At 44.1% G+C, this 27,898-nt stretch overlaps 1 protein-coding gene and 1 non-coding gene across 9 annotated transcripts in view; both read right to left on the bottom strand.

Moving 5' to 3' along the window:
- FRMD4A (FERM domain containing 4A) overlaps positions 1–27,898 on the bottom strand; it is a 679,421-nt gene that overhangs the window by 304,646 nt on the left and 346,877 nt on the right. For 2 of the 8 annotated variants that reach the window (XM_064368415.1, XM_064368414.1), the window contains exon 1: positions 19,023–19,577. The exons of the other annotated variants lie outside the window; for them this stretch is intronic. In XM_064368415.1, coding sequence (XP_064224485.1) covers positions 19,023–19,166 — 144 coding nt within the window. In that variant the 5' untranslated portion in view covers positions 19,167–19,577. Of the gene's footprint in view, positions 1–19,022; positions 19,578–27,898 lie in introns of those variants that run through there. 8 annotated transcript variants of the gene reach the window in all.
- Positions 24,439–24,503, bottom strand: LOC135271437 (small nucleolar RNA SNORD78). Its single transcript, XR_010339578.1, has one exon. It is a non-coding gene; the product is annotated as a small nucleolar RNA SNORD78 (small nucleolar RNA).

Raw genomic sequence — 27,898 nt, 5'->3', positions numbered from 1 at the left:
TCACTTAATAGCCTAAAGCACAAGAACGATGAACCTGGCACATTGTTAGAATCGTATTTATTAGTTATAATGGTTCATCTCTTACTACGCCTAACTTATAAATGAGACTTTATCCTAAGTAATGTATATATGGTGTATATGGTGTTTGGTACTATTCGAGGTTTCAGGCACCCACCGAGGGTCTTGGAAGGGATCCCCCGGATAAGGGTGGATGGCTGCATACTGTCATTACTCTTGCAGTATCAAATATTTTTACCCTCTTTAGAGTTTAAGAACTCAGCATCATCATCATGATACCAGAAGTTCACTTTACAAAGGATCACCATGGAGGAGCAGCGGGTACTCATTCCTTCTCTACAAAAACAAATCAGAAGCAAAAACAAATGATCCAGCCCTGTGCTAGGACATCAGGGCAGAAACAAATGATCCAGCCCTGTGCTAGGACATCAGGGCAGAAACAGACCAAAGACTGCACAGCGTTCAGTGGTCATTCGGCCTTTGCTGCTTCTCCACAGGTTGGGTTGTGTTTGTACAGAAATAAACAAAAGGAGAGTCCCTCTTGCTAATTAGTAGAAATCCACCCGCCTCCCAAAGTGCCGAGATCACAGGTGTGAGCTGCGGTGCCTGGCAGGGAGCTCCCCTTTATACATCAGATCTCCTGAAACGTATTCACTATCATGAGAACAGCATGGGAAAGACTTGCCCCCATGATTCAATCACCTCCCACCAGGTCACTCTCACCACACATGGGAATCGTGGGAGCTACAATTCAAGATGAGATTTGGGTGGGGACACAGCCAAACCCAATCGGTGGCTCCAATGGCCAAGTCATGGGAAAGGGAATTGAGATGAGAAACGTGGCCCTAGCACCATCGGAGCCCTGCAGACCCTGGTGTCACCATCCATGCATGGCAGCGTGGCCCCATGCCCTGTGGCTGGCAGCCTGTGTGAGTCATTGGGGTCATTATCATAGATCTGCCAAGGCAGCACCTGGAGTTCATCTCAGATTCCCTGGCTTGTGTTCAAAACCCCATACCAAACCCTTTCAGAGTGCCGGTGTTCAATGCAGGGTCTTCCCTCAACCCCCTCTCTTGCATTAGACTTTTAACTTGAGATGCATTAGATTGTAGGGCTAGAACTCACTGGCACATTTTCTTTAAAAGCAATTTGGATTTTCTTCTGATTAAAGACATTGACTTCAATTCTTTTAGCCACCAACACAATTTTCTTTCTTAGGGCCAATTTTTCAAATGTCACAGACTACTAACAAAGCATACATCATATCCAATTGTCTGTGGTAAGGCTGTCTTCCAACCCCATTTTAATAATTCCGCTTTTTTTTTTCTTTTTTTGACACAGAGTGTGGCTCTGTCACCAAGGCTGGAGTGCAGTGGCACAATCTCAGCTCACTGCAGCCTCCACCTCCTGGGTTCAAGTGATTCTTGTACCTCAGCCTTCCGAGTAGGTAGGACTACAGGCGTTCAACACCACGCCCAGCTAATTTTTGCATTTTTAGTAGAGACAAGTTTTCACCACGTTGGCCAGGCTGTCTTGAACTCCTGACCTCAAGTGATCTGCCTGCCTCAGCTTCCGAAAGTGCTGGGATTACTGGCATTAGCCATTACGCTCAGCCAAATTCTGCTCCTAAATGCCATTTGATGATGGGTGATTCATCGTACTTTTAATCCAAGTCACTGAAGCATCTGGTGGCTACATGGACTACCAACACAGCAGGGTGGAGAAGATTCCTTTTGGCCCTAGGCATTTCTTTTCTGCAGATGAGCTGCAGTACTAGTCCTCAGGCCTTTGCATATGGCTAGAAACCAACCCTTGAAGTCTGGGGCTACAGTTTCCCTCCTTAATTAAAAACACATTGTAATACCAGAAATGGCGCCTGATGGCAAGCTTATTTGCCAACGTGGAGCCAGTGCCCTGCTGGGGTCTACTTTGTTTTGGAATTTCTAGCATGTTAAAGGCCCTACAGAAAAACCGTGTTCCATATGTGGAGATAACCAGCCTTCCAGAAAAGCACAATGAGAAGGAAGGTGGGGCTGGTGAGTAGTCAACAATGACAGGAAGAGAAGGACAATATTAAAATACACAAAGCAGTATGTATGGGGAATCCTCTGTGTTTTCCAGTTTCTCCCATTCTTGGCTTGAAATTGGTAATGCACAATTGTGATAAACATCCAGGCGGCTTTTATTTCATACCCTTTCAAATTCATCTCTAAAGTTGTTGCAAAGGGAACTTCCTAGAAAGGCAGATTCCCAGGAGCACTTCAATACTGAGTACAATATTAATAGTAAAATACTACCATTTATGGAGCATCTTGTTTGTGCTATACAGTCTGCTAAGTGATTTATGTAGATTCTTTTTTCTTTTCTTTTTTTTTTCTTTTTGAGACAGAGTCTTGCTCTGTCACCCAGGCTGGAGTGCAATGGCCCAGTCTTGACTCAATGCAACCTCTGCCTCCCAGGTTCAAGTGATTCTCGTGCCTCAGCCTCCTGAGTAGCTGGGACTACAGGCATGAGCCACCACACCTGGCTAATTTTGTGTTTTTAGTAAAGATGGGGTTTCACCATGTTGGCCAGGTTGGTCTTGAACTCCTGACCTCAAGTTGATCTGCCTGCGTTGGCCTCCCAAAGTGTTGGGATTATAGGCATGAGCCACTAAGCTAACCTTATGTAGCGTTCTTTACCTTTAAGACAACCCTAAAAGAAATTGATTTTGACCCTATTTAACAGAAGACAAAATTGAGGCTCAGGACAACAAAGGCACGCCAAGTCCATGCATGGGTAAATGGTGGAGCTGGAGTTGGAACCTGTGTCAGTCTGACGCCAACGTCACCAAAGCTCATCTTGCCTACGCCATGATGCTAATCTAAAATTTCTAGCAGAGGGCAAAGAAAATAATTGTGGATATATAACTGTGTGTTTTTCTCAGCAGCAGAGAAAAATGTTAGTTTTCTAGACAATTTAGTAGTGAGTACTAAGATTCAAATGAATTGACCTGAATTTTCCAGCAGCATAAAGATTTTGTAAAACAGCAAGAGGGTGGGTGAGAAAACAAAACAAATGGGCTACTCCCTGGTGTTGGCTCTTAGCAGAAGCCTGGCAAGGGGGAAAGTGTAGACGTTGAGCATTTTTGAAAACTGAGACTCACAATCAGTTCCACATTTGCTCTGATCCTCCCTCCAGCCCCCACGCTGGGCACTTCCTCAAGGCCTGAGAACTGGGTGTCTGCTTGTCCAGAACATTCTTGTTAAATAATTGGCTTAGAAAGTAGCGAAAGGAGTCAGCCGGCTCTGAACCACAGGGAAACCCAAACAGTTTATGAAGAATAAGATCAGCCCCCTTTCTAGTGGACGCCTCTGACTCAGCAGAGCTGTGTGTGGACAGGCAAAGCCAGCCTTGAAGCTGAAACTTTCAACAAACAGGCAGATACCTCAGGGAGGCCACGATGCCCCAGTGTTTCTGTTTCTGCATCTTAACTCACATTTTTCGGTTTTTTTTGAGATGGAGTTTTGCTCTTGTTGCCCAGACTGGAGTGCAGTGGTGCGACCTCGGCTCACTGCAACCTCCACCTCCTGGGTTCAAACAAGCGTCCTGCCTCAGCCTCCCAAGTAGCTGGGATTACAGGCATGTGCCACCACTCCCAGCTATTTTTTTGTATTTTTAGTAGAGATGAGGTTCCACCATGTTGACCAGGCAGGCCTCAAACTTCTGACCTCAGGTGATCCGCCCACCTCAGCCTCACAAAGTGCTGAGATTATAGATGTGAGCCACGATGCCTGGCCGTACCCTTCCTTTTTGATTAGCACTTTATCATAAACAGAGTCCAGAGAAAAAAGAGGAAGAGCAAAAACCCTCCTTTGCTGGGGAAAGCACAGTGTCTCAAGATTTAGAATCGAGCTGGGAACTGGGACTCTTTGGCGTTATTTCTGCAAGCAATAAGAATTCGGAGGGTTGAACATGCTAGCCCTTTTTGCATTTTCAGTTTTCCATTCCATTTCTTCTTTATTGTGTCCTTGTATCTTTTTGGTCCCCAAAACTTGCCCACTCCTTTTCTTTCTCTCTTTGCACTGTAAGCCACTTAGAAAGTTGATTCTATATGGCGGCCATGAATCCACTGTTCTTTTTCCCACACCTTTCCCTATGCTCGCCTTTTTTCTTTGTTTGAAAACCCTCCCCTCTCTGAGAGCATATATAAATCCTGCCTGTTCTTCAACTTCCTCCCTGAATCCTGCTCTTCCTCTGGTTGCTTCTTCGTCTGAAATCCAATGGTATTTATTGTCTGAGTTTCTCACCTGGCCCCTATACACTACTGCAGCACATTGCTAGTTATCTCTTTCTTATTTACCGACCGATTTACCTAGTTATTCTGAAAGTTGCAGCAAAGACTCTATCCTATCATTTTGTGTTTCTCTCTTGGTATCAGCACACGGGCTGGCTTCTAACTCATTAAAGGTTGTGTGATTGGGAGTAAAACAGTCGCGCGAACAACAGCCATGACCACCTTTTATGGAATGCTTATGGTGTATCAGAATGATGCTAAGAGCTTTACGTACAATATCCCATTCATTGCAACAAGATTTTGAGATCTTATTATTCCCATTTTACAGCAAAGGAAGCTCAAGTTACATAACAAAGGATCATGAACACACAGCTGGTAGCTGCTGAAACTAAGATTTACCTCCCGCCGGGCATGGTAGCTCATGCTTATAATCCCAGCACTTTGGGAGGCCGAGGCAGGTGGATCATTTGAGGTCAGGAGTTTGAGACCAGCCAGGTCAACATGACGAAACCTCGTCTCTACTAAAAATACAGGAATTAGCCAGGCATGGTGGTGCACGCCTGTCGTCCCAGCCACTCAGAAGGCTGAGGCAGGAGAATCACCTGAACCTGGGAGATGGAGGTTGCAGTGAGCTGTGACTGAACCACTGCACTCAAGCCTGGGTGACAGAGCAAGACTCTGTCTCAAACAAAACAAAACAAAAACAAACAAACAAACAAAAATCTGAAACAAAACAAAACAAAAACAGAGAAAGATTCAGCTGCAGAGCTACGGTATTCCATGACCACATACCTCCCCGCCCCCAATCTGTTTGATGATTGATTAAAACATCAATGAAATGAATGAGGACATTTGAAGTTCTGACAAACATGACTGTAGAAATGGGGAACGAGCAACTTCAGCTGAAAGAGGAAGGAGATTTGGTGAGGATTCCACAAAAATACCTTGGGAGACAGCAGATTTCTCATACTGACCCCCCTAGGATGGGCCATATTGCCTGGTGCTTGAAACCCTGGACTTTGAACTAAAACTGACTGGGTTCAAATTGTGCTCTATAAATCACTAGCTGGGTGATCTTCAGGAAATGATTTAAAGCTCACCGTGACTCAGTTTCCTCATGCATAAAATTGGACAATAGGGTACTCCCCTCATCTCACCGCCTTGAGGATGACACCTAGATATGTGAAGTGTGCATACATTGAGCATTAAACAAACGTCTGTTGTTATTATGAAGAACTTCTAACTTAGTCCAAACCCATAGAATCTGATCTGAAAGGTTAAATCAGCTATTTCACAAGACTTCAGTGAGTGAGAAAAAGCTGCTTTTACCTTTCAATCCCAAACATGACAAAGAAACTGCAGACAGAAAGGTTTGTAAGACAAAGGAAGGCAACCAGCTGACTGTATTTAAAGCATTATCAAATGCACCAACACTGTGCTGACCTCATCAGGACCTGGACTGAGCAGAGTCTTTGCCCAAATGGCTGCAAGGGTAAGGGAGGAAAAGAGGAAGGAACTCTGGTGGTAGGCGGTTAACACTTTGGTAGGTGAATCAGTGTTTTCTACAATTACTAAACACAGCGATTAAGAGCCGGCTCAAATCTGGTCTCTGTGTGATCTTGGGCTATGTGACCAAGTCTCCATTTTCTTATCCATAAAATGGGGTAATTAAGCAGAGTAGCTGCCTCATAGGATCATCGGAAGAATTAATATGTATGTAAAGCACCTGAAACAGAACTAAATAAACACCATTTGTTTATTCTGCTTTTTTTTTTTTTTTTTTTTTTTTGAGAAGGAGTCTCACTCTCCCAGGCTGGAGTGCAGTGCGGCGATCTCGGCTCCTCTGCCTCCTGGATTTAAGAGATTTTCCTTTCTCACCCTCCTGAGTAGCTGGCATTACAGGTGTGCACCACCATGCCTAGCTAATTTTTTTCTGTATTTTTAGTAGCGATGGGGTTTCATCATGTTGGTCAGGCTGGTCTCGAACTCCTGACCTCAAGTGATCCACCCATCTCAGCCTTCCAAAGTGCTGGGATTACAGGTGTGCTCCACCGTGCCCAACCCATTCTGCTCTTTTCAATTACAACCAGTCTAGACCAGCAATTTCTTTGAATAGTTGAGATGTAGCCTTGATGGAAGAGGAGGGATTACGTTGGACTAAGTTAACAATTTTCCCCAGCACTCTGAGTATTTTATTCTATAAAATGGCTTAAATATGGGAATTTTATTGGCCAGCCTTGGCTGGGATTCTCAGCAATGGGCACTTGCGAGTCTGAGAATTACTTCTCAATAAAAGTCCCCTCTCCCTGCAATAATGATAATCAGAGAATGTCTTTCCACATTCAGAAGCTGTGGGTGGGCCAGGTACGGTGGCTCATGCCTGTAATTCCAGTGCTTTGAGAGGCCCAGGGGAATGGATCACAAGGTCAGGAGTTTGAGACCAGCCAGTCCAACAAGGTGAAACCCCGTCTCTACTAAAAATGTAAAAACTAGCCGCGTGTGGTGGTGGGCGCCTGTCGTCCCATTTACTCGGGGGGCTAAGGCAGAAGAATCGCTTGAAACCGGGAGGCAGAGGTTGCAGTAAGCCAAGATCGCACCACTGCACTCCATCCTGGGCAACAGAGCGAGACTCTGTCTCGAAAAAAAAAAAAAAAAAGCTTTGAGTGATTTTTTTTTTTTAGATGTGTAATCATCAGGTAATAGGTTCACTATTCTTCCAAGACCTTTTAGAGGAGGATATTTTAGAGAACGGCCAGGTTGTGTCATGACAGCTGAGCTCATTTTTTCATGGGCTTACCCACTTCATGAGCTTGGGAGGCAAACCAGATATAACACAGTCGTTAAAATGAGGCCACGCCAACCTCATGCCTGTGCTCAATTTCTACCCGGGAGCACGGTGGGAGCTGGCACTTCCTGCCCTTCTGCTGCCATTCCTGGATCAGAGCCCTGCAACACGGGGTCAGCTGCAATTTGCCCCCAGGGCTGAGTATCAACAGGCACTTCCCATCACTCTGAAAATGCTTGGGGGTGTCCTTGTGCTCTCTATTCTGCCAAGAGAGAACACGAACCGCAGGTTATTTGGCCCAGGCCAGTAGATGCTGTGGAAAAGCCACCGTGGCTGCCCTATGACGGGCAAATCACAAAATGCTTGCCTTAGGAAGCACAAACAAAGCCACATGGTGTAGGAGGGGCAGCCCCCGCCTTTACATCTAGGTTCGCAGGGAGGAGAGAACAGACGGCTTTTTAGATTTCTAGGAACCACTAACTCTGTGACGTCACTTCACTCTGCTCTGAGCCCCCAGGAAGCGTCTGCTACCCAAGACACCAACATTGCCTGCCTACAATCTTTGGTGGCAGTGTGTTTCCTGACCAAATTTTTTGTCAAAAGCCTTCATTGAATTTCCCCTGGAAACTTAAAGGAAATTCACCACAGTTATGATAATAATAACAATCCTACACTTATTTTGGAAACAGGGGCTTTAATTTTTTGAAACGTTAAAAAATATTGTTCTCTACTCATCATTTCTCAGATGACACAGAAAGATCGGGCATCTCAAGATTTGCTTTGATTTTGTAGCCAGGGAATAAATTGATCACTGTGGCTTAACATTGACTGGATATGTACTGTTTATCAGGTTTGGTCTAAGTACTTTACACATAATGTCTCACTCATTCCTGAGGATAACACTACGTGGCAAATAACGTTATTGCCATCTTATAGATGAGAGGATTTGGGCTCCAAAGAGGAAGTGGTTTGTCCTCGGACTTCCCATCTTGGAGTAGGGACTTAGACGTAATTCATGAACTTCAGGGCACATGCTCTTAACCCCATGACAAGCTGACTGTCTGTTTGAGTTGACTGGCAGCCCACCTACCTGCACTTCCCAGTCTGTGTCGTAGTTGGGTGTGGTCATGTGACCAAGTTCTGGCCAATAGGAAGAAGGAGAGCACCACATCTTGGTCTGACCCTTACAAATCTCTCACAGACCTCTTCTATTCTCTGCCCTAGTTTTTCTAAGTGAAGAGGACTCTGAGACCTGGAGGAGGGCAGAGTCACAAGATGACACCGAATGATCCTACAGAAGGCTGTCTACCTTCCAGAGCTTGTTTAACTTTAAATGAGTAAGAAATACATTTCTCTTGTGTTAAATCACTGAGATTTCCAAGTTATCCACTGCAGAAGCTAATGTTACTTTAGCTGATGACCCCTATGGTAAAGATGGATTGAGCACAGTTAAACCATTATTGTGAGTGGACCCTTAAGCCAGAATTTATGTCTCTTTCCAAACGGTAAGCTCTCTCTCTCAATCTGTAGGGGATGTGGCCACAACCGGGAAATTCTCCTCCAACTTAAAAAGATGAAAGACAACCCATATCCTGTTTCCATTTTTCAAAGGGAGTTAGCACAAAGGACATGAAAATAATCAGATTGCAGGATAATCATTCATTGGAAACCCATCTGGTGTGGTGATGAGCTCATACCCTTGAAAATGAAGAAAATTTCCATCTGTGGCTAGGTGGTGAGGCTTCCAAAATAGGCCAGCTGGTTTTCAAAAGGGCCAGTGGTGGGTACGACAGTGCTTAGTAGAGAGGGCCAGTGGCCAAGCTGTATAGGCAACATCATTGTAAATGATTTTAAACACATGATGCTTAGTAAATAAGGCCACATGATGGTTCAGAGCTCTTGTCCTCCAGTCTGCCATAGCAACTTTGGTTTGATACCAAATGTCACTCCTGCCCATCCACTTCCTACCACCTTAGCCTAGTTAATTCCTACTGATCTTTAAGACCTCTGCCCAAATCCTGCCTCTTCAAGCAGCTCTCCTCAACATCACAAAAAAGGCAAGGACCCCCTTAGGTTATCAGGTGACTTGTCCTTAAAGCACTGACCTCCAATTTTAATTTGACTTGAATCTGTCTAATCATTATATTAATGCTGCTGAATAAACTATGTCAGATTTCCACCTTTATAAGAATATGGAATCGTATTTTTTTTGTTTGCCATTCTATCTCCAGAGTGTAGCTCTATGTCTGGCACATAGAGGATGTTCATCAATTATTTGTTAGATGAATAAACAAAGACATGAATGAATGAATGAATGAATGAATGAATGAATTTACCATTCTACCTCCAGAACTTAGCTCAATGTCTGGCATATAGAAGGTGTTCATAATTATTTGTTAGATGAATGAACAAACACATGAATAAATGAATGAATGAATGAATGAATCTTCATGTAATTAATGGAGAAGTGGAGGCAGCAGAGGAATTTAGATAGTTGGCTTCTGCAGCTGCTACTAGCCATCATCTTCCAAATGGCTTTGTTGAAAGAGACTACTCCAAATAAACCATCTCTTCTGTAGCTGATCATTGTCCCAGAACGAATGTTTACAGTGTGGCTGTTGAGCCTCCTCCTCAGAGGAGACCAACCACTAACTTCTCTGAGCCTTGTTATGATACCCTTACTTATAAAAATGAAGATGACAGCACTTCCACCCAGGGGTATTGAGAAGTAAAAGTAATAAAATGCATTTGAAAATATACTCTGTACATTTCAAAAAGATATGCATATATATAGTTTTTTTCAGTGTCAAAACTTGTCTTTCACAGGATAGAATTTTGAAAAGACACCCATTTTTGAGAAATAGGACCTTTTGAGAATGGTAAGCAGTCTCTCCATTTAATGAAATATGCACTTTTTCAAGGGAATAGCAGAACAATTAGATTCTTGATCATCTCCATCAGCTCCACCATAAGAGACTCCAAAACAAACACAGTTTCAGTAAAAACCTGCCTGTTCTCCTTCCAGTGGGATTACTACTCCTGAGCTCCACCTAAGTAGACCTTTGGAAGCCCTCACTGTTCAAAGGTAGTTGGCTACTGATCAAAAGCTCAACTTCTGAGTTGATTCCTACAATGCTTTGGTGGTAGATTAGCATACGGTGGGAGAGACAGACCCCAAATTACTGGTGACTGATGCCAAACAAAGTGTTATTTACTCACTGGAACAAAGAGAAGTGCTTTCAAGGAGAATGAAAATATCCCCTATGTCATGTCAGATTCAAGAATATTGTACGAACACAGTAAAAATTGAGCTGTTATGTTTGCAAATACTGTCCACATCAAGGAAGAACAATTTGACAATGTAAGAAGTGAGAGTTTTGCTTTCCATCCTACTGCAAAAATATGTTTCCATGTCAATTTAAGAAAGTACTGTTGCAAAAGACAGGGTGAGTGAAATTGAAGCACACCGGGAGAAATGCAAACACATCCTCCTTTATTGACAGGCACCAGCGGCCTTAATGAATGCCAGAAAAAACTAAAACAAACACATGTGCAGACTTGACAACAAAATTTAATAAATTTGCTAATTGTTCTTCCTTGGTGCAAGCCTCTTTTTTTTTTTTTTTCTGTAGCCGCACATGTTGTAGATCATCAGAGCAAAGGACGAGCCCACACCATATGTAGGCACTAAATAATACTCAGTGTATCTTTACAACATACATCGCCATAACGAAATGATGAAAGGGAAACAGCAAAAATAGCAAATTGAGAGTCAAAGCCCAACTTTCCACATGTGGAAACGTTTGGTTGGGTCATGGCAGAATCCATCAGTCCCAGATTGGTTGTATGAGTAGTTTGCGAAGATAAAAACGAATCATTGAAAACCCAATCTCATTGTAGAGGAATGGTTCTTCATGAGGAGAATGGATCATTGATGTCACTCTAACTAATTGTGTGCACAGTGGATAGAGATGCATTTTCAAAATAATTAATATAGAAGTTCTCAGTTTCAGAAGCATATTTTCTACAAAGAAGAAAACACACAAAACTTTCTACGTTATTACAAACCCTATTCCAGGTTGATAGGTGATGTCATATATTAGCTCACTTGTTTTTCTTACAGAGTTTATGGGAAATTCAGTATCTATAGGTCATTGCAGGTCTGGCTCTGTGGTCTCCAGACAGCCAGTGTTAGAACGTTAGGTTAGAACTGCCATGCACATTAGGAAAAGGACTCTCCCCAAATTCCTAACACTTGGATGTTCACTCTAGCCACTGGTCCATATTTTCTTTCTAGAAGCAGCAGTGATGAGTGAACCACTGATAATTTTAAAACCATGTAACAGTCAAGGGCATTCATGCTTGAAGGAAGGTGGGATGTGCCTGTGACTCTCAACACAGCTGTCCCAGAATCAGGGAGAGGAAAAGACCAAGCATGTTGGCTTGTCGGTGCATTGTCAACAGGCATTAGAAAATAAAAAAACAGAAACAAAGTCCACAGCTCTGATGAAGGATGCAGTTTCTACAAATAGACCAAAACAAAAACAAAAACAAAAAACCACCAAAAAGAACCAAATACACTCCCCCTCCCTGCTAACAAACGATGACATTCAACTTAAAAAGAAAGATGTAAAACGGGGTTACATATGCCATACATATGTGTTTTACATCTTTGGGGCCAGAAGCAATTTACGGTAAGCCAATAATTCAGACTGTTGGTCTTATTTCATTTGTTTTTCTTATAGTTTTACTGCATAGCCAGGAGCGGTGTGGAGCTGGAGGTGGGATGGGTGTGGGTGGGAGGCAGCAGAGAAGACAGAGGTGATTTGTTGTGAAACTAACGAAGCTTAAACTTCAGGGTTTCTCATTTCATGGGATCTCTTCCAAGTCTCTGGTTGGTTCCTAGCAAGATGTTAATATATTCATTGTTTGTAAAAGTGAGATATTTTAATCGTCATCAGTTATGACTAATGCCTCTTTCTTTTCTATTTTTTTTTTTTTTTTTTGAGATGGTGTCTCACTCTGTCACCAGGCTGGAGTGCAGTGGTGCGATCTCGGCTCACTGCAACCTCTGCCTCCTGTGTTCAAGCGATTCTCCCCCTCTCAGCCTCCTGAGTAGCTGGGACTACAGGTGCATGCCACCATGCCCAGCTAAGTTTTTTGTTTTTAGTAGAGATGGGGTTTCACCATGTTGGTCAGAATGATCTCGATCTCTTGACCTTGTGATCTGTCTGCCTCAGCCTCCCAAAGTACTGGGATTACAGGCGTAAGTCACCTCGCCTTTGACTAATGCCTCTTCCTATGTTGATTTCCCCTCTGTTAAATTTCCCCTTTTGCTCAGGTAACATTGGAATGACCACTGGGCTTTTTTTTTTTTAAATTCAGCTAAGGGGAAGAACAGTCATGATACATTCAATTTGGGAGACAGGGATATATTTGAGGTCCAGAGACATTGCCAACTTACAGCAAGCTGCACCAGCGTAGAAATGGCTTCTAGCAAGAATCCTCACCCCTAAGTGCTGACTCCCCGACCTTGTTCATGAAGGACTAGCGATCTTATCAAGATGTGGCTGTGTCTTATGGCACCAGGCTGGGAAGGTGTGTGGCTAGCAAAAGAGAAAGAAAGTTTAAAATTCAAAGAAACCTGTCTGTGGAGGAATCTTCCAATCATCAGACTGCCAGGATGGTAAGTAGAGAGTTCCATTCTCATACCTCCTGGTCACAAGTGGAAGTGTTCCCACTGTCAGGAGTAAATTTAATACATGGTATACACAATTACAAAAGCACCATATAATGTTTTCTTTATTGAAGAAACTAGAATATAACTGGATTTTCCTGGAATCTTTGTGTGTAGAGGGCACATACCTGTAATCTCAACAGGATGTTCTGCAATAGATCATATAAAAAAGAAACCTGCAAGAAGTCTTCCCAAATTCTGCAACAATTCTAAAAATCTGCATATTTCCAATGACAAGTTATGAATCGGAAAGAACCCTTTCTTTCTTTCAGCAATGAAAGCACAAATTTTGATGAGCCATGCCACGGGAAAGACAGACTTAACTTCCTCTTCTCCCTCTGTAGCAAATGTTACAAAGTCATTATCTTGCGAAGAAGAGATCAAAGAGTAGGCAACCAAAATAGGTAGGAAGAACAGGATAATAGGGATGTTGGTTGGTTAATTAATAAACGCACATTCCTTTTCTGAATTTTGTGATGCTTCTGATAGTTGTCAGCTTTCTTACATTTGTAACTTGTGATTTTCCTTTCACATCTAAGTTTGTATAATTTTTTTTTTTTTTTTGGTGGAGTTTTGCTCTTGTTGCCCAGACTGGAGTGCAGTGGTGCAATCTCGGCTCACTGCAACCTCCACCTCTCGGGTTCAAGCAATTCTCCTGCCTCAGCCTCCCCAGTAGCTGGAATTACAGGTGCCCACCACCACGCTGGCTACTTTTTTTGTATTTTTAGTAGAGACAGGGTTTCACTATGTTGGCCAGGCTGGTCTCGAACTCCTGACCTCAGGTGATCTGCCCATCTCGGCTTCCCAAAGTGTAAGTTGGTATAATTTTTAATGATTTTCCTTTTAAGTCTCCCTCACCCCCAATTATATTAAGTTAGTGCAAAAGTAATTGTGGTTGTTGCTGCAATTAAAAGTAATGGCAAAAACCGTAATTACTTTTGCACTAACCTAATAGAAGCTGCAGGCTCTACCATCAACCCTGCTTTGGGAGGGTAACCTGATAGTGAAGTCATCCAAAAGTCCCAGCTGAGAAGATACTGGGGAGGTACAGGGAGCTGCTACTCACCCACAGCCAAGGTGCTGGGAGTGAGATGGAAATCTGGACACCAGGGAAGTCTCCCTCCAGGGTTGGGCTGAGTGCAGCTGAGCGGAGGGCATTGCTGTGCTGAGTAGCACCTCAGACCCGCTCTCTGCTTCTGAGTATGACCTGCAGTGATCACATTCTTTCTTGAGATAATAAAAACAGAAGTCAGCCGGGCGTGGTGGCTCACACCTGTCATCCCAGCACTTTAGGAGGCCAAGGCGGGTGGATCTCGAGGTCAAGAGATCAAGACCACCCTGGCCAACATGGTGAAACCCCATCTCTATTAAAAATACAAAAATTAGCTGGGCGTGGTGGGCGCACCTGTAGTCCCAGCTACGGGGGAGGCTGAGGGAGGAGAGTTGCTTGAACCCGGGAGGCAGAGGTTGCAGTGAGCTGAGATTGCGCCACTGAACTCCAGCCTGGCAAGAGAGTGAGACTCTGTCTCAAAACAAAACAAAAAAAGCAGAAGTCATTATACAAAAAAAAAAAAAAATACTTGCACATGCATGTTTATAGCAGCACAATTTACAATTGCAAAAATGTGGAATCAACCCAAATGCCATCAATCAATGAGTGGATAAAGAAACCGTGGTATAGACATACGATGGAATATTACTTAGCCATAAAAAGGAATGAATGAATGAATGAATGGCATTCACAGCCACCTGAATGAGGTTGGAGACTTACTATTCTAAGCTAAGTAACTTGGGAATGGAAAACCAAACATTGCGTGTTCTCACTTATAAGTGGGAGCGAAGCTATGAGGATGCGAAAGTGTAAGGATGATACAATGGACTTCGGGGACTCGGGGAAAGGGTGGGAAGTGGGTGAAGGATAAAAGACTACACATTGGGTGCAGTGTATACTGCTCAGATGATGGGTGCACCAAAATCTCACAAATCACCGCTAAAGAACTTACTCATGTAACCAAACACCACCTGTTCCCCAGTAACCTATGGAAATAAGAAAAAAAAAAACAACCCAGTTAACCTGGATTGGTTGCCTCAGATGGGCCAAGCCATGGGCTTAACTTGAATGAGCTGAGTCAATCCTCAGGGTCATCTCGACAAATCATTGCCACGACCTCATTTGTGAGGTGCCACATACTACTTTTGTCCTCTGTTATTGGTTCCTGCTAATATCAGGAATCACGTGTTAAGGATACAGACTATGCAGGCCGAGCGCAATGGCTCACAGCTGTAATCCCGGCACTTTGGGAGGATGTGGCAGGCGGATGGCTTAAGCTCAGGAGTTTGAGACCAGTTTGGACAACATGGCAAAAACCCAACTCTACAAAAAATACAAAAATTGGCTGGGCATGGTGGTGCATGCCTGGTCCCAACTACTTGGGAGGCTGAGGTGGAAGATCCCTAGCGCCTGGGAGGTTGAGGCTGCAGCGAGCCATGATTGCACCACTGCACTTCAGCCTGGGTGACAGAGCGAGACCCTGTCTCAAAAAAACAAAAAAACAAAAAGAATACAGATCGTTTGTCTAAGAGGTAGATTTCCAGAAAGACTACAGATCACCAGGCCCTACCCTCAAATGATCTTATTAAGTCTAAGGGGGGGGTTATGATGTTTTATACATATTTAGAGCACCCCCCCGCCCCCCGCCCAGTGATCCTGATGCTGTCTTTTACTATGCGCAGAATGAGGCCCCTTCAGCTCAGCGGCTCCAGCTGGACTGCACATTAGAATTGAAAACCTTTAGACCTTTGCAACACCTAAGCCTCGGCACAACTAAATCACAACCACTGGGAGTCAGGACTGAGTATGGGTGTTTTAAAAAGTTCCAGCTGGGCGCAGTGTCTCAGGCCTGTAATTCCAGTACTTTGGGAGGCCGAGGTGGCTGATCACGAGGTCAACAGTTCAAGACCAGCTTGACCAACATGGTGAAACCTGGTCTCTACTAAAAATATAAAAATTAGCTGGGTGTGGTGGTGTCTGCCTGTAACCCCAGCTACTCAGGAGGCTGAGGCAGGAGAATCACTGGAGCCTGGGGACAGAGGTTGCAGTGAGCCAAGATTGCGCCGCTGCACTCCAGTCTGGGTGACTGAGTGACTCCGTCTCAAAAAAAAAAGTTCCCAGGTGTACAAAAAATACAGCTTAAACAAAATACATGAAAATGGCTTTTAATCACTGTATCACTAATAAATAAATATACTCTCAATGAGTCTTTCATGACATATTTTAAAAAAGCAAAAATACAACATTTCAACAAAAACAACATTTCACACTTGTATCTTTTTTAGTCTTTGTGACCTAGACACACTTTCGTATCCATCGCTTACTTAATCCCTACAACGCTATGAAGCTATTAGCCCCATTCTGTAATGGAGAAAGCAAAGGGAATAGCCTTTGTTTTTGGCTCTTTCCTGTGAGGCTATGAAGAGTGGGAGATGGCCCATGTATTACTACAGATATGCCTTTAAAACAGTCCTGCCTGGCAGTAGGAAGGAGGGCTGGAGCAGGTAAATGCTGACCACAGGCTGGAAATCTTGGAACTCCTGCAGACCACCCCAGCCCGGCCCAGCTGCTTCGCTCCAGGCTGCCTCTTCTTTTCCCAGCCCCCTCAGCCTGGCTCTGTAAGCTGCTAACCCGTTCTTGTTCACCAAGCTTCCCAGGTTGGTGAATTGGTTTAAACTTGCCATCCTGACTGCCTTCCAGACCCACCTGTGGGGATTACCTCCCAGCTGCCTGGGTTGGACATATCTGCCCCCGTAGGCCTGGCTTGGCCAGAGACCACAGACAAGCATGAGGTGTGGTTAGCCTTTGAGTCCCAACTGCCCGCGACAGGGCCAGGCACATAACTACTGCTCAGGACCTGTCTGCGGGCTTGAACAGAGTCATGCTGGAGCAGGAATGTATTCTTTTTCCAGGCCTGGTGGCCCATCATTCAGCCTCTCTTCAGTATACTTACAGTGTTAATGGAAATCCTGAAAAAGGCCCCTGAGCAGGGCTAGCCCACCCTGCTTAGTTGATTTAAAATACAAAGAGTGCCAGGTGTGGTGGCCGGCACCTGTAATTCTGGCGTTTTGGGAGGCCAAGGCAGGAGGATCACTGGAGGACAGGAGTTCAAAACTAGCCTGGCCAACATAGTGAGACCCCTGTCTCTACAAAAAAAATTTAATTAGCTGGGCATAGTGGCGTGGTCCTAGCTACTGGGGAGGCTGAGGTGGGAGGATCACCTGAGCCCAGGGAGGTTGAGGCTGGAATGAGTCATGACTGCAGCACTGCACTCCAGCCTGGGTGACAGAGCAAGACCCTGTTCCATCCCCCTGCCCCCCAAAAAAGAAAGGAGATGAAAAGAAAGTGAGAGGTAGAGGCCAGGAACCAGGGCTTCAAAATCACTGGAAAGACAGAATCGTTATCACTATGTAATTACCCCCAAATACCCAGCTCAGGGACTTTTGACTGTAAATCATGGTTTCAGAAAAGCTTCAAATCGACAAACCAGCCATATTACTGCTTGAATATCCCAGCTGGGGATTTTTTTTTTCCCCAGGAGTCTTTCAGATTCACAACTTGTCATGGGAAATCTTATGTAAATTTTTCGGAGGCTTGTCAAATTTGGAAGGATTTCTCTGAAAGTTTCTTATATATGATCTGTGACAGACATACTTGCTGTTTAAAGTTTTTAGATATGTGCCCTTCCAGCACAAGAATTCTAGAAAAGTCTTCAGAAGCCATGTAAAGGGTCTTCCCCCTGCCTGCCCAGGGGCAGGTGAAGAAGCAGGAGGAAGGGTCCTGGGGGGCTGTGCCCTTCTGTGAAATCAACGCGAAACCCTTAGGCACATCTTCCAAGGAGACTCTCTTCCCTGAAAGTCCAGACATTCCAGGAGGAGGGGTGGAGTGGGGGGGATGGGTGGCTACACGGTCCCTAGTTGTTTTAGCCAGTGCATTTTATTAAGGGATTATAGGCCACCAAATTATGCCTAAATATACAAAGGCCAGCTGTGCTTGCTGGGTTCCAAGTATTATCAAGAGCTAGCTCACAGAGAGAGGGCCAAACCACTTAAGTCGGCTTGATGAAATAAATTGGGTTACAAACACCCGTAAAAGAGGAGGAAAAACAAGCGACACCCCCCTCAAGAGCCAGGCCAAGGGACGTTCTTTCACTTGCCATGCTGCCTGCACCCCCCACTCCTCCCACAATCTGGGTCCTCTCAGGCAGGGCTGGGGATGTCAGGACTGAAGTCTCCATGGCCAGCAGGGATGTGGCTCAATGCCACCAAACTGGACAAGGCAGACATACTTGTCTGCCTTTTTGAAGTGCTCTGCACCCCCAGTTAACTGACTCAAAAGTGCCACTCTCCTGCAGGAACATTTCTCTCTTTTTCTCATATTTGGGTTGAGGGGTGTGTGTCTGAATCCAGAGGCCACTATGTAAAGGAAAGGAGGTTCAGTACTTGTGCCTGGGGATCTTCTCGCTTTGCCTCCTGTCCCACACACCACACTCCCCTTACCAGCTTGTCACCACCCCAACACACAGGTGCACACACGGGCACACTCACATACACATGCATGCACACATGCACACACATGCATACATAATACCCCCCCACACATACACACATACATACATGCACACACACATATACATACTCACATGCACACACACACATACATACTCACATGCACACACATGCATGCACATGCACGCACACATGCACACACTGCATGTTTGCAGAGCTTGATAAATCATCCATTGTGAGAAGAGCATAGACTCATGGAAAAAACATTCTCTGTCTTTGCGGCCAGGAAAACTTTGGTTGAAATCATCAGGCTCTGTCTGGGTGACTTTGAGCAACTTACATTCCTCTCTGAGTTTCAATAACCTCATCTCAAAATGGTGACAATAATAATCAAGATGGTAACATAGACACTTCCTCGATCTGGTGGCTTTGAACGCCGAATTAAATCGTGTTTCTGGTGCACTGCACGCGTTGCACCATATGGCACGTATAGCACTTGGAAGAGAAGGCTCTGCTCACGGGAACTGCTGCATGTAACGTGCTTCCGAGTCCTGAACACATGTGACAATAGCTCAAGCCCCGTTCCCCACCATTCACCACCACTTTCCCATGCTGCAAAGCAATGTACCAGGAGCTTCCGGTCCCACCTGATAGACGGCCCTGGAGATGCACCATGGTTTTAGCATCAGCTGCAGAACTCGAAGGTTCCCCGCTTGGCAGGTCCTCAGCGCCCGGCAAGTCAGGTTCCAGCTCCACGGCAGGTCCTCAGAGCTAAGCAGCCCAGCGGCCATGCCAGCCCCAGAATCTGCTGCCACCCCTCTGGTCCCTGGCCCCACATCCAGAGCTGTGTTCTTTTAGTGACACAAAGTGCCAATGTCAGTGAGATTTAATCAGGCAAGGAAAAAATGCTGTCCAAATAACTCTGATTCCTCTGGCTCTCCTCCCCCTACCTACCCTCACCACCACCCTCACTAATCCTCAGAGACTGCTTTCCTTCAAGGATAAGCAAAAGGCTCCTAACTCCCTCCTAAAATGTTGTCTCCCTGTCTCTGGGGACTCACCAGGGACAAGGTAAAAATAAACTTCAGCGCTTGGATAACGGCACATCCCTGTTTCTCAGTGAACTGAGGCTGGCTTTTCGGCAGATGAAACAGAACTCAGGGAAGACCTCAGACCCAGAAGCATCACGGAGTGCCGGGATCCCCTCCAGGGTGAGAAAGCTAAGAGCAGAGAGCTGCAGCCTTCCCTGCCAACATTCCCCAGACATTCCATCTACGTCCTTAACCCTTTACCACTTGGAGAACCCACGAGTTTCCACATAGTCAAGCAAAAGTCCCATTCTGTAGCAGCACTGGAGAAATTGCTATTTCCGTGGGCAATTTGTAAAAACCCAGGCATTTTCTTTGGAAGCCTCCCAAGTTTAGGCTGGGATTGAAACGGCTGTAAAGAATACTTATCTGATGAATTTCATATCAACATCCAAGATTTGGAGGAAAGCAGGGAAAAGGAGGTAAAGTCAACCTATCCTGTTTTTCTCCCCACGATGGGTTACTTCCTATAAATGTTCTTGCTGTTTTATTACATGTTGGGTAAGCTACAGCTAGAGCTTAACCCAAGGAAAGTCACTCAATGAAATGAGTTATAACTATTGGAATTTCATACGTTGTTTTGATTGTTGATTATTTTAGAAGGGCATCTGCATCCTAATTCAATAAATTATATACCAAAGGGTGACATTCCATAGCTCGAAGGGAAAGAAGGGGGAGGGGAGAACGCCCCAACAACCTAGCTGTACAATTAAGAGAAAGAGCACGTTTAATTTTTAACGTCATTTTGATTGCCTAGTCCTGAAATATCATGGTAAGTTACGGCGCATGTTTGCCTTCTCCACATTTGCTTATTTATTATCTGTCTCTTCGACTCTAACCTTTAATACCATCAGAAAATAGAAACGTAAAATCTACTAATCTACTGGAGTGTCATGGAGTCCTATGTAACCACAGTTTGCATGTGGCTCTGTCATTTCCTGTGTGGCTTCGGACAAATTAATTAACTCCTCTGACTTATTTCTTGATCTGTCGGATGGAAATAATGCCTACCTCGCTAGGTTGTTGTGAGGATTACATGAGGTGACATACAGAAAGTGGATAATAAAGAGCATGGCATGCAGCTGATATTCCCCCCCCCCCGCCACCTTATCATGATCTGGTAACTCAAGGACACTGTCCACCACTGATAATATGAAACTCTTAGCATAAAAATTTGTGTTTCTCTCAATTATGTTCTTTTATTACCTTTTCTCCTTTTGCTATGGATTTATGCATTGATTTGTTTAATTAATACACGATAACCTCTATTTGTTTATTTTTGGAGGAGTCTCTCTATGTTGCCCAGACTGATCTCAAGCTCCTGGCCTCCTGTGATCCTCCTGCCTCAGCCCCCCAAAGTGCTGGGATTATAGGCATGAGCTACCTCACCTGGCCCATTTTAATTTAAACCCTTTTTCGGATAGTTTTATCATTTTTCCATGAATAACGGCTCTAGGGCAAAACACAATGCATATTTTATTCCTGTATATTCTCCTTTATTTTTATACCCCGGTAATGAAAAGCAAACGGGTACTACAGAATCTTGCCTTTCTACAAACATCACATCACCAGAAACTTTCATCTAAGAGGGAATGGAAGGGAGGGGAGGGGAGGAAGGTAGGACGATAGCAAGAGAAGAAGAAAGAAAGGAAGGGAGGAAGCAGAAGGAAGGCAGGGAGGGAGAGTGAAAGTGAGGGAGAGAGAAAAAGAAATTAAATTAAAAAGCCAACAGTATGCAGAAAATGATGCTTCCATTAACATTAGCTAACTGCGTCGGTATTTTCATGAAAAAACAAATGCAAGATATATCACAGTTAGCTTCAGCATGTGTGCCCTGAACTCATGCTCTCCATCCTCTGGGGATTTTGGCTGTAAACCAGACTCTTATCCCAAGTATATAATTATGGAATAGATAGGGACGGTTCTAAAGGCATTGTTTTATTCTATGATTAAATAATGTGACTCTAAAAATTAAAAAAGTTAAATATATATTTACTTTATGGTCTGGGAATCTTTAAGTATAAAGGTGCCATAATAAGCTCTTTGTAAAAAATGACTGAATATAAACAAGAATTCCCGAGAACAGCAAGACCTACTCAAGCTTCCCTGAAATCTTTCCCATTTGTGGGGATGAGTGGCGTTCTTTAGGCGGTCTTGCTCTGGAGTCTGGAATTGGAGCCCGGTGACACCAGCAGTCTTTGTGCCCGTGAAAACTCGGGGTGACAGTGCTGTTGAAGGATGCTGCCGGATTTTGCTGGCCCTGTATCTCCAATCACCTACATGATTCTGCTCTAGCCTTTATTGATTGACTGATTGACTGATCGAGGCAGATTCTCACTCTGTCACCCAGGCTGGAGTGCAGTGGTGTGATCTCGGCTCATTGCAACCTCTGCCTCCCAGGTTCGAGTGATTCTCCAGCCTCAGTCTCCCAAGTAGCTGGGATTACGGGTGCCCACCACCATACCCAGCTAATTTTTGTATTTTTAGTAGAGATGGGGTTTCACCTGTTGGCCAGGCTGGTCTCAAACTCCTGACCTCAGGTGATTCACCTGCCATGCTCTCCCTAAGTGCTGGGATTACAGGTGTGAGTCACTGTGCCTGGCACTGCCCTAGCCTTTAAATCACTAATTCAGAGCGTCACAGGGCAGCTCCCCAGATGGCCTCTGAGAGGCTATGCATGCAAGTGGCATGGCTGTCATTGACCACAATGCCCTTGCTTTTCAAACGGATTTAAAAACCTCAGAGCAATTCACTATACGTGTGTGTGTGTGTCTGTGTGAGTGCATGACTGTGTCTATGTGTGTCTGAGTATGCATGTGCATGTCTCTGGTTCTCTCTGTATGTGTATCTATGTGTGCCCATGTGTGCCTGTGTGTGTGTGTGCCTGGCTCAGAGAGTCTCTATGTATGTGCCTATGTGTGTGTCTACTGTGTGTCTGTGTGTCTATCTTTGTGAGTCTCTGTGTCTGTCTATGATATGTTCATGTGTGTGTGTACATATGCATGTGCCTATCTCTGAGTCTCTATGTGTCTGTGTCTGCGTGTATGTGTGTGTGTCTACTGTATCTGTCTTTGTCTCTATGTGTGTGTCCTGTGCATATGTGTGTCTCTTGTGTCTATGTGTGTGTCTGTGGGTCTGTCATATGTCTGCATGTGTCATTGTGTGTCTGTGTGTGTGTGTCTATGTATATGTGTGTCTGTGTGTTTGTGTGGGTCACTGTATCTATGTGTCTGTCTCTGTGAATCTCTATGTATGTGTCTGTCTCTTGTGTTTCTATGTTTGTGTGTACACACCTTCTTCTTATGGAGGGGGAAGTCCCAGCATAGAGGGTGCAAGCAGCCGGCCAGGCCACCTGAACACTGTGACAAAGCTGGAGTAAGACACCAGGGCTCACCAGGCGAACACGTGACCTGGACTGGTCTAACTCCCACTCCTCTTCATCACTTTCCTTATTCTTTTCTCGAGAATTATAGAAAATAAGCATCTTCTAGGCAATTTACCACTTAGTTGATCACAAGACTTAAAAAGTAGTGGATGAGGACAGAGTGACCTCTTGGTGTCTAAAGGGTGGGAACACCATGTCTGACACCAGGAAGACACAATGAGAAACAGTGACTGGCTCACCCCTCCTTCCATGACATTTCAGCTACTATTCTGGGTGAAAAGAGTCAAGTACTGAGTTGGCTGGCCAGATAGGGTGAGTTGCTGAGTGCCTATTATAAGCCCTGGGGAAACATCCCAAGTAGAAGCTGAGGTCTTGGTCCTGAGATTGCACATTGGGGAAGGGAACTAAGGCTGGGAGCTCTAACTGAGCGGCTGACCTGGGATGGAGGCAGGCGTTGCTGGTGCTAGGAGTTCCCTGAGCAGAAGAGGAGCTGGGACCTTGCATGGCAGAGCTGACTGCCGGGCACTGACACCCAGCCCCTTGTCTCGCAGCTCCCATCTCCATCCCACTGGTTAATCATCTTCCCTATCTCTGCGTTTCTGTGTTTTCTATCCCTGCTCCCAGATCCTCATTCACTGCTTTTGTAAAGACAGAGGAATTTTATTTTTTTAAAGCAACAAATGCCTTTGCCTGGCTCTGGGGATGTTTTATGACATAATTACTGCCTTGAAAAGGAATTGGAGAAAACACATTGTAAGTAATGTGTAGTGCAATTATGAAAGAAATTTGCAAATACATAAATACGCAGAAAACAGCACACACATGGAGAAGTATATTTATAGCAACTAAAGAAATGTGTTCAGAAGTGCAATCTCATGTAACCCATCTTAATCATTCAGGGGTTATTTATTTATAAAATGTCAGCCATAAGATTGGTTGAAGAACTCCTATCTCAGGTTAAAGTCAGCTACTAGTACAAGTAGCATTTTAAAAAAGATTCTCTTGGATGCATCTTGTTATCTTTTACTCATCTGATCCGAAGGTAAAGGACAATTTCTCCACTAGCAAAGCCCAGTACATATAAGGCCCAATATCAAGAAACTTTAAGGAATTAAGGCCTTAGCATAAGCCAGATCTGTTCCTTTGGAAGAACAAAAGATGATCAATAGACAATTTATTCCAGAGTGAGGCTGAGAAGGTGAAAGGAAAATAAATAAATCCACAAGAGTGAGAGGGAAAGGCAGAGATGCACTCAGAAACGCCCATCAGCTATATTTTCTAGTTTTGTAGAAAGCAGATTTCTTTTGTGCTTTGTGTGCAGTGAGCAGGCATCCTCTACTTCTGTGTCACGTAAGGACTTTTCCAGGTCTTAACTACTAATCCGCATTTTAATTCCACATTCCTTTCCTGCCTTCCAACACAGGACTCAAACTGAGGTTGAAGTTTGCTGCACATTTCTTTCTCTCATTCCACTGAATACCACAAAGCAATCTCCACGTGTAATCAAAATGCCGGGAGGGGGTTATGTTGGAAGCTTTGTTCTTTAAATGAACGTGGCCCATCACTCTGTCAGCGCTCTTTCTTTCTTTTTAATTCAGCGTTAACTTTGTCTACACGCTCATTTCAGGTTAGATATTTGATCAACATCATTACGCATCAGTGCCCTTAAAAACGTAAAAATACCTTATTGAGATATAACTAATATACCATACACTTCAATCATTTAAAATGTACAATTCAGTGGTTTCTTAGTTTCATGATAGGATTGTACAACCATTGCCGCAATCTAATTTGAGAACGTTTTCATGCCCTCAAAAGAAAACCCCATATTCATTAGCTGTGATTGTCATTCCCCATCTCTCCTCACTCCCCCTAGCTACTGGCAGCCTTTTATCTCCTTTCTGTCTCCATAGACTTGCCTATTTTTGACGTTTTATATTAATGGGGTCTTTGTGGCTGACTTCTTTCACTCAGCATAATGTTTTTAAGATTCATCCATTTGTAGCATGTGCCAGTACATTTTTTTCTTTGCTGAATAATGTTTGATTATGTGGATAGATCATATTTTGTTTATCCACGCATCAGTTGACGGACATTTGGGTTGTGCCACTATCTGGCTATTATGAATGATGCTGCTATAAACACCTGTGTAAGCATTTTTGCAAGGCGTATGTTTTTCGTGTCTCTTGGGCACATACCTAGGAGTGGAATTGCTGGGTCAGATGGTCACTCTATGTTGAACCATTTGAGGAGCTGTCAGACAGTTTTCCAAAGCAGCTGTACCATTTTACATTTCCACTAGCAGTGTGTGAAGGTTCCAGTTTCTCTACCTCCTTGCCAATCTTGTTTCTGATTACAGCCATCCTAGTGAGTGTGAAGTGGTTTTTGGTTTTCTAGCATTCTTGGTTTTCTAGCTGGATCCCATGACGTGGGCTTTGGGTAGTATAGGGTGGAGGCAGCAACAGGCTGTTGTTTCTGGGGGCCTGGACTGCTGTCCCCCATGCTTTAGCCCCCAGCGGGCTGCTGCCAATGGAATCTGGGGGAAAGAGGCTGGGGTACAGAAGAGCCTGGAATGTTCTCTTCCTCTCTCAACAGCCCTTCCATACCACCTTCTTCTGCTCCTGACTCTCTCACACCCACCATGGAGGCAAAAGTCCAAATATTTTTGGAAGTTACCATTTGTCATTTTCTAATCCGGGTTGCAGTTCGTTGGAAAAAAAGGATATTTAGAAATAGCACTGGTATGGTTAAGTGAGTGGGTGATATGCAAAACCCAAACCCAAACAGTCTTGAAATCCCAAGGCGCTTCAGGACTGCTCACTAACACGTTTAATCCCATATTTGGGTCTGGAAAATGTCCCAGCTCCAACCAAGAGCCATCATGGCGTCATCATTTCTCAACCTGAGAACCCAAAAAACTCATTTATGTAAATGCTAGGAAACTCACTAGGTTCATTTTGGGGACTGGAGAATAATCTTTAAAAAATGCTTTGCTGTGTATATAAAAATATTTTGGGTCCCTGGGAAAGTACAGGAGAGGCAGGAGCTGCCCTCTGGCTTAAGCACTCCCGAGCAGCAAGCCAAGAGCTATGTTTAGAAATATCCCCCCCAAGCTCCACACATGATTATACATGAGATCCTATGGCCATAAAAGTGATATCATCTATCAATTACCCATTAGGAAAGTAAGCTCCCATATGCAATCCAGGCCCCAGCAGAAATAAAATCAGAGCCGCCTGAATTAAATCAGTTCAGGCCAGGAATCGGAAATTAAATGTCCTCAGACCCTCTTTTCTTAATCTCTGGTTATTTGGTTTCCATGAAATTCATCCTTTCCCAAGGATGATTTTTGAGTACATACTTCGCAAGCATGTGTGTGTGTAATCAAAGCCTTATGTGAAAAAACACATACTTTGTTTTGTTTAGGGGTTACATACACTCAAAAGAGCAATGGTCTGGGGCCTGGTGGGAGTGAAGTTGTAAAGCAGAGGTCCTGTTCATAACAAAAGGGGATCTGCCTGCTTGAGAAAGGGGTCTCAAGCTTGAGAAGGGGAGGTGGTCCGAGAGTCACTTCCTTTACCCAGAGGAAGATGAAGCCAAGTTAATGCTCGTTGGAGAGTTCTTTGGGAGTTGATGAACACTTCCTTTCCAAAGAGGAATTGAGAAGAGGTTAGAAAATGTGTGTCTAGAAGCTGGGAAGAGGCTGGAGGATTGCTTAGTAAGGAGAAAGTCAATGTCTCTTTCAGATATAAAGGAGGTTGAGTAGAATTTTTAAGAGGTAAATAGACGTAAGAACACTTTGTTTTAACCTATAACTTAAATTCCTTTGAACTCTTGACTCAGGGGTATTCTGTTGTTTACAATAGCTATTAGAAGGGTTTTCAGTTTTCAATGCACTACTCACTTCTCATAAAGTCTCTTTTCTCTCTAAAACTCATCTTTCTGAATTAGCAGTCTTCCTTTTTAAAAAATCTCGAGTGTCTTGAGTGTAATAGGAATGTAATGAGTACTGAATGAACGAAACGACCTATGTTCTGTGAAAGCACAGGCTGTGGCTTAGAAATATCAGGGGGCCTTGCCTACGTGAAATCCACCCTGGTGCAGCTGAAACTCTCTAACAGGCATCGTTCTTCTCATGTTGGCTTCTCAAGAGCGGGCCTATGAGCACCCCATCCCCTTTCTTACTCGGAAATGAAAACCACACTCACCACGGCATAGACAATACTGGGGACCTGATGAATGGGAATGGAGAGGCCGCACTAATGTAAGTGGGGTCAACGTTCGTCCCTGCTGTAGGGCGGATACAATTTTGGCAAGCAATGACTTTTGGAAGCCATTTTCTAGACTGCATTTTTCTCTTGCTTTCTTAGAATGCTTTTCTCCAGGGGAAAAAGAAAGCAGAGGTGTAATTGATATCTGGCCATTTGAGGAGCCCAGCTAGGAGGCTCTCTGCTGACCACAGCACTGTCTCTCCCCAGGGCTCAGTCCCACAGTGTCACTGAGTCCAGAGATTGGGACTCCAACAAGCACTCTGCATTCCAACATGACTGTAAAAAAACAAACAAACAAAAAACCAAAAAACCCCCAAAAAACTATTTATTCTAGTCCATCACATTTTCTGTATTTCCTAGAGAAATCTTGATCACTCTATAAGTGATTCATTAAAATTAAAAATATAGGCTGGGTACAGCAGTTTATGCCTGTAATCCCAATGCTTTGGGAGGCTGAGGCAGAAAGATCACTTGAGGCCAGGAGTTCGAGACCAGCCTGGGCAACATAGAAAGACCCTCATCTCCACACACACACACAAAATTAGCTGGGGGCCTAAGTCCCAGCTACTGGGGAAGCTGAGGCAGGAGCATTGCTTGACCCTGGAGTTGGAGGCGACAGTGAGCTATGATTGCACCACTGCACTCCAGCCTGGGCAACAGAGACAGATGCTGTCTCAAAAAATCAAATCAAATAAAATCTAATCAAAAATTAAAAATTAAATTAAAAAAATTGTTAGTTATTTTAACAAAAATCTTCTCATGAAATTACACCTAAACCA

Source organism: Aotus nancymaae, unplaced genomic scaffold (genome assembly GCF_030222135.1).
Source record: "Aotus nancymaae isolate 86718 unplaced genomic scaffold, 86718_ANA_hifiasm-v0.15.2.pri h1tg000077l, whole genome shotgun sequence".
Classification (NCBI taxonomy): domain Eukaryota; kingdom Metazoa; phylum Chordata; class Mammalia; order Primates; family Aotidae; genus Aotus; species Aotus nancymaae.
This window is presented reverse-complemented; position numbering and strand designations above follow the sequence as displayed.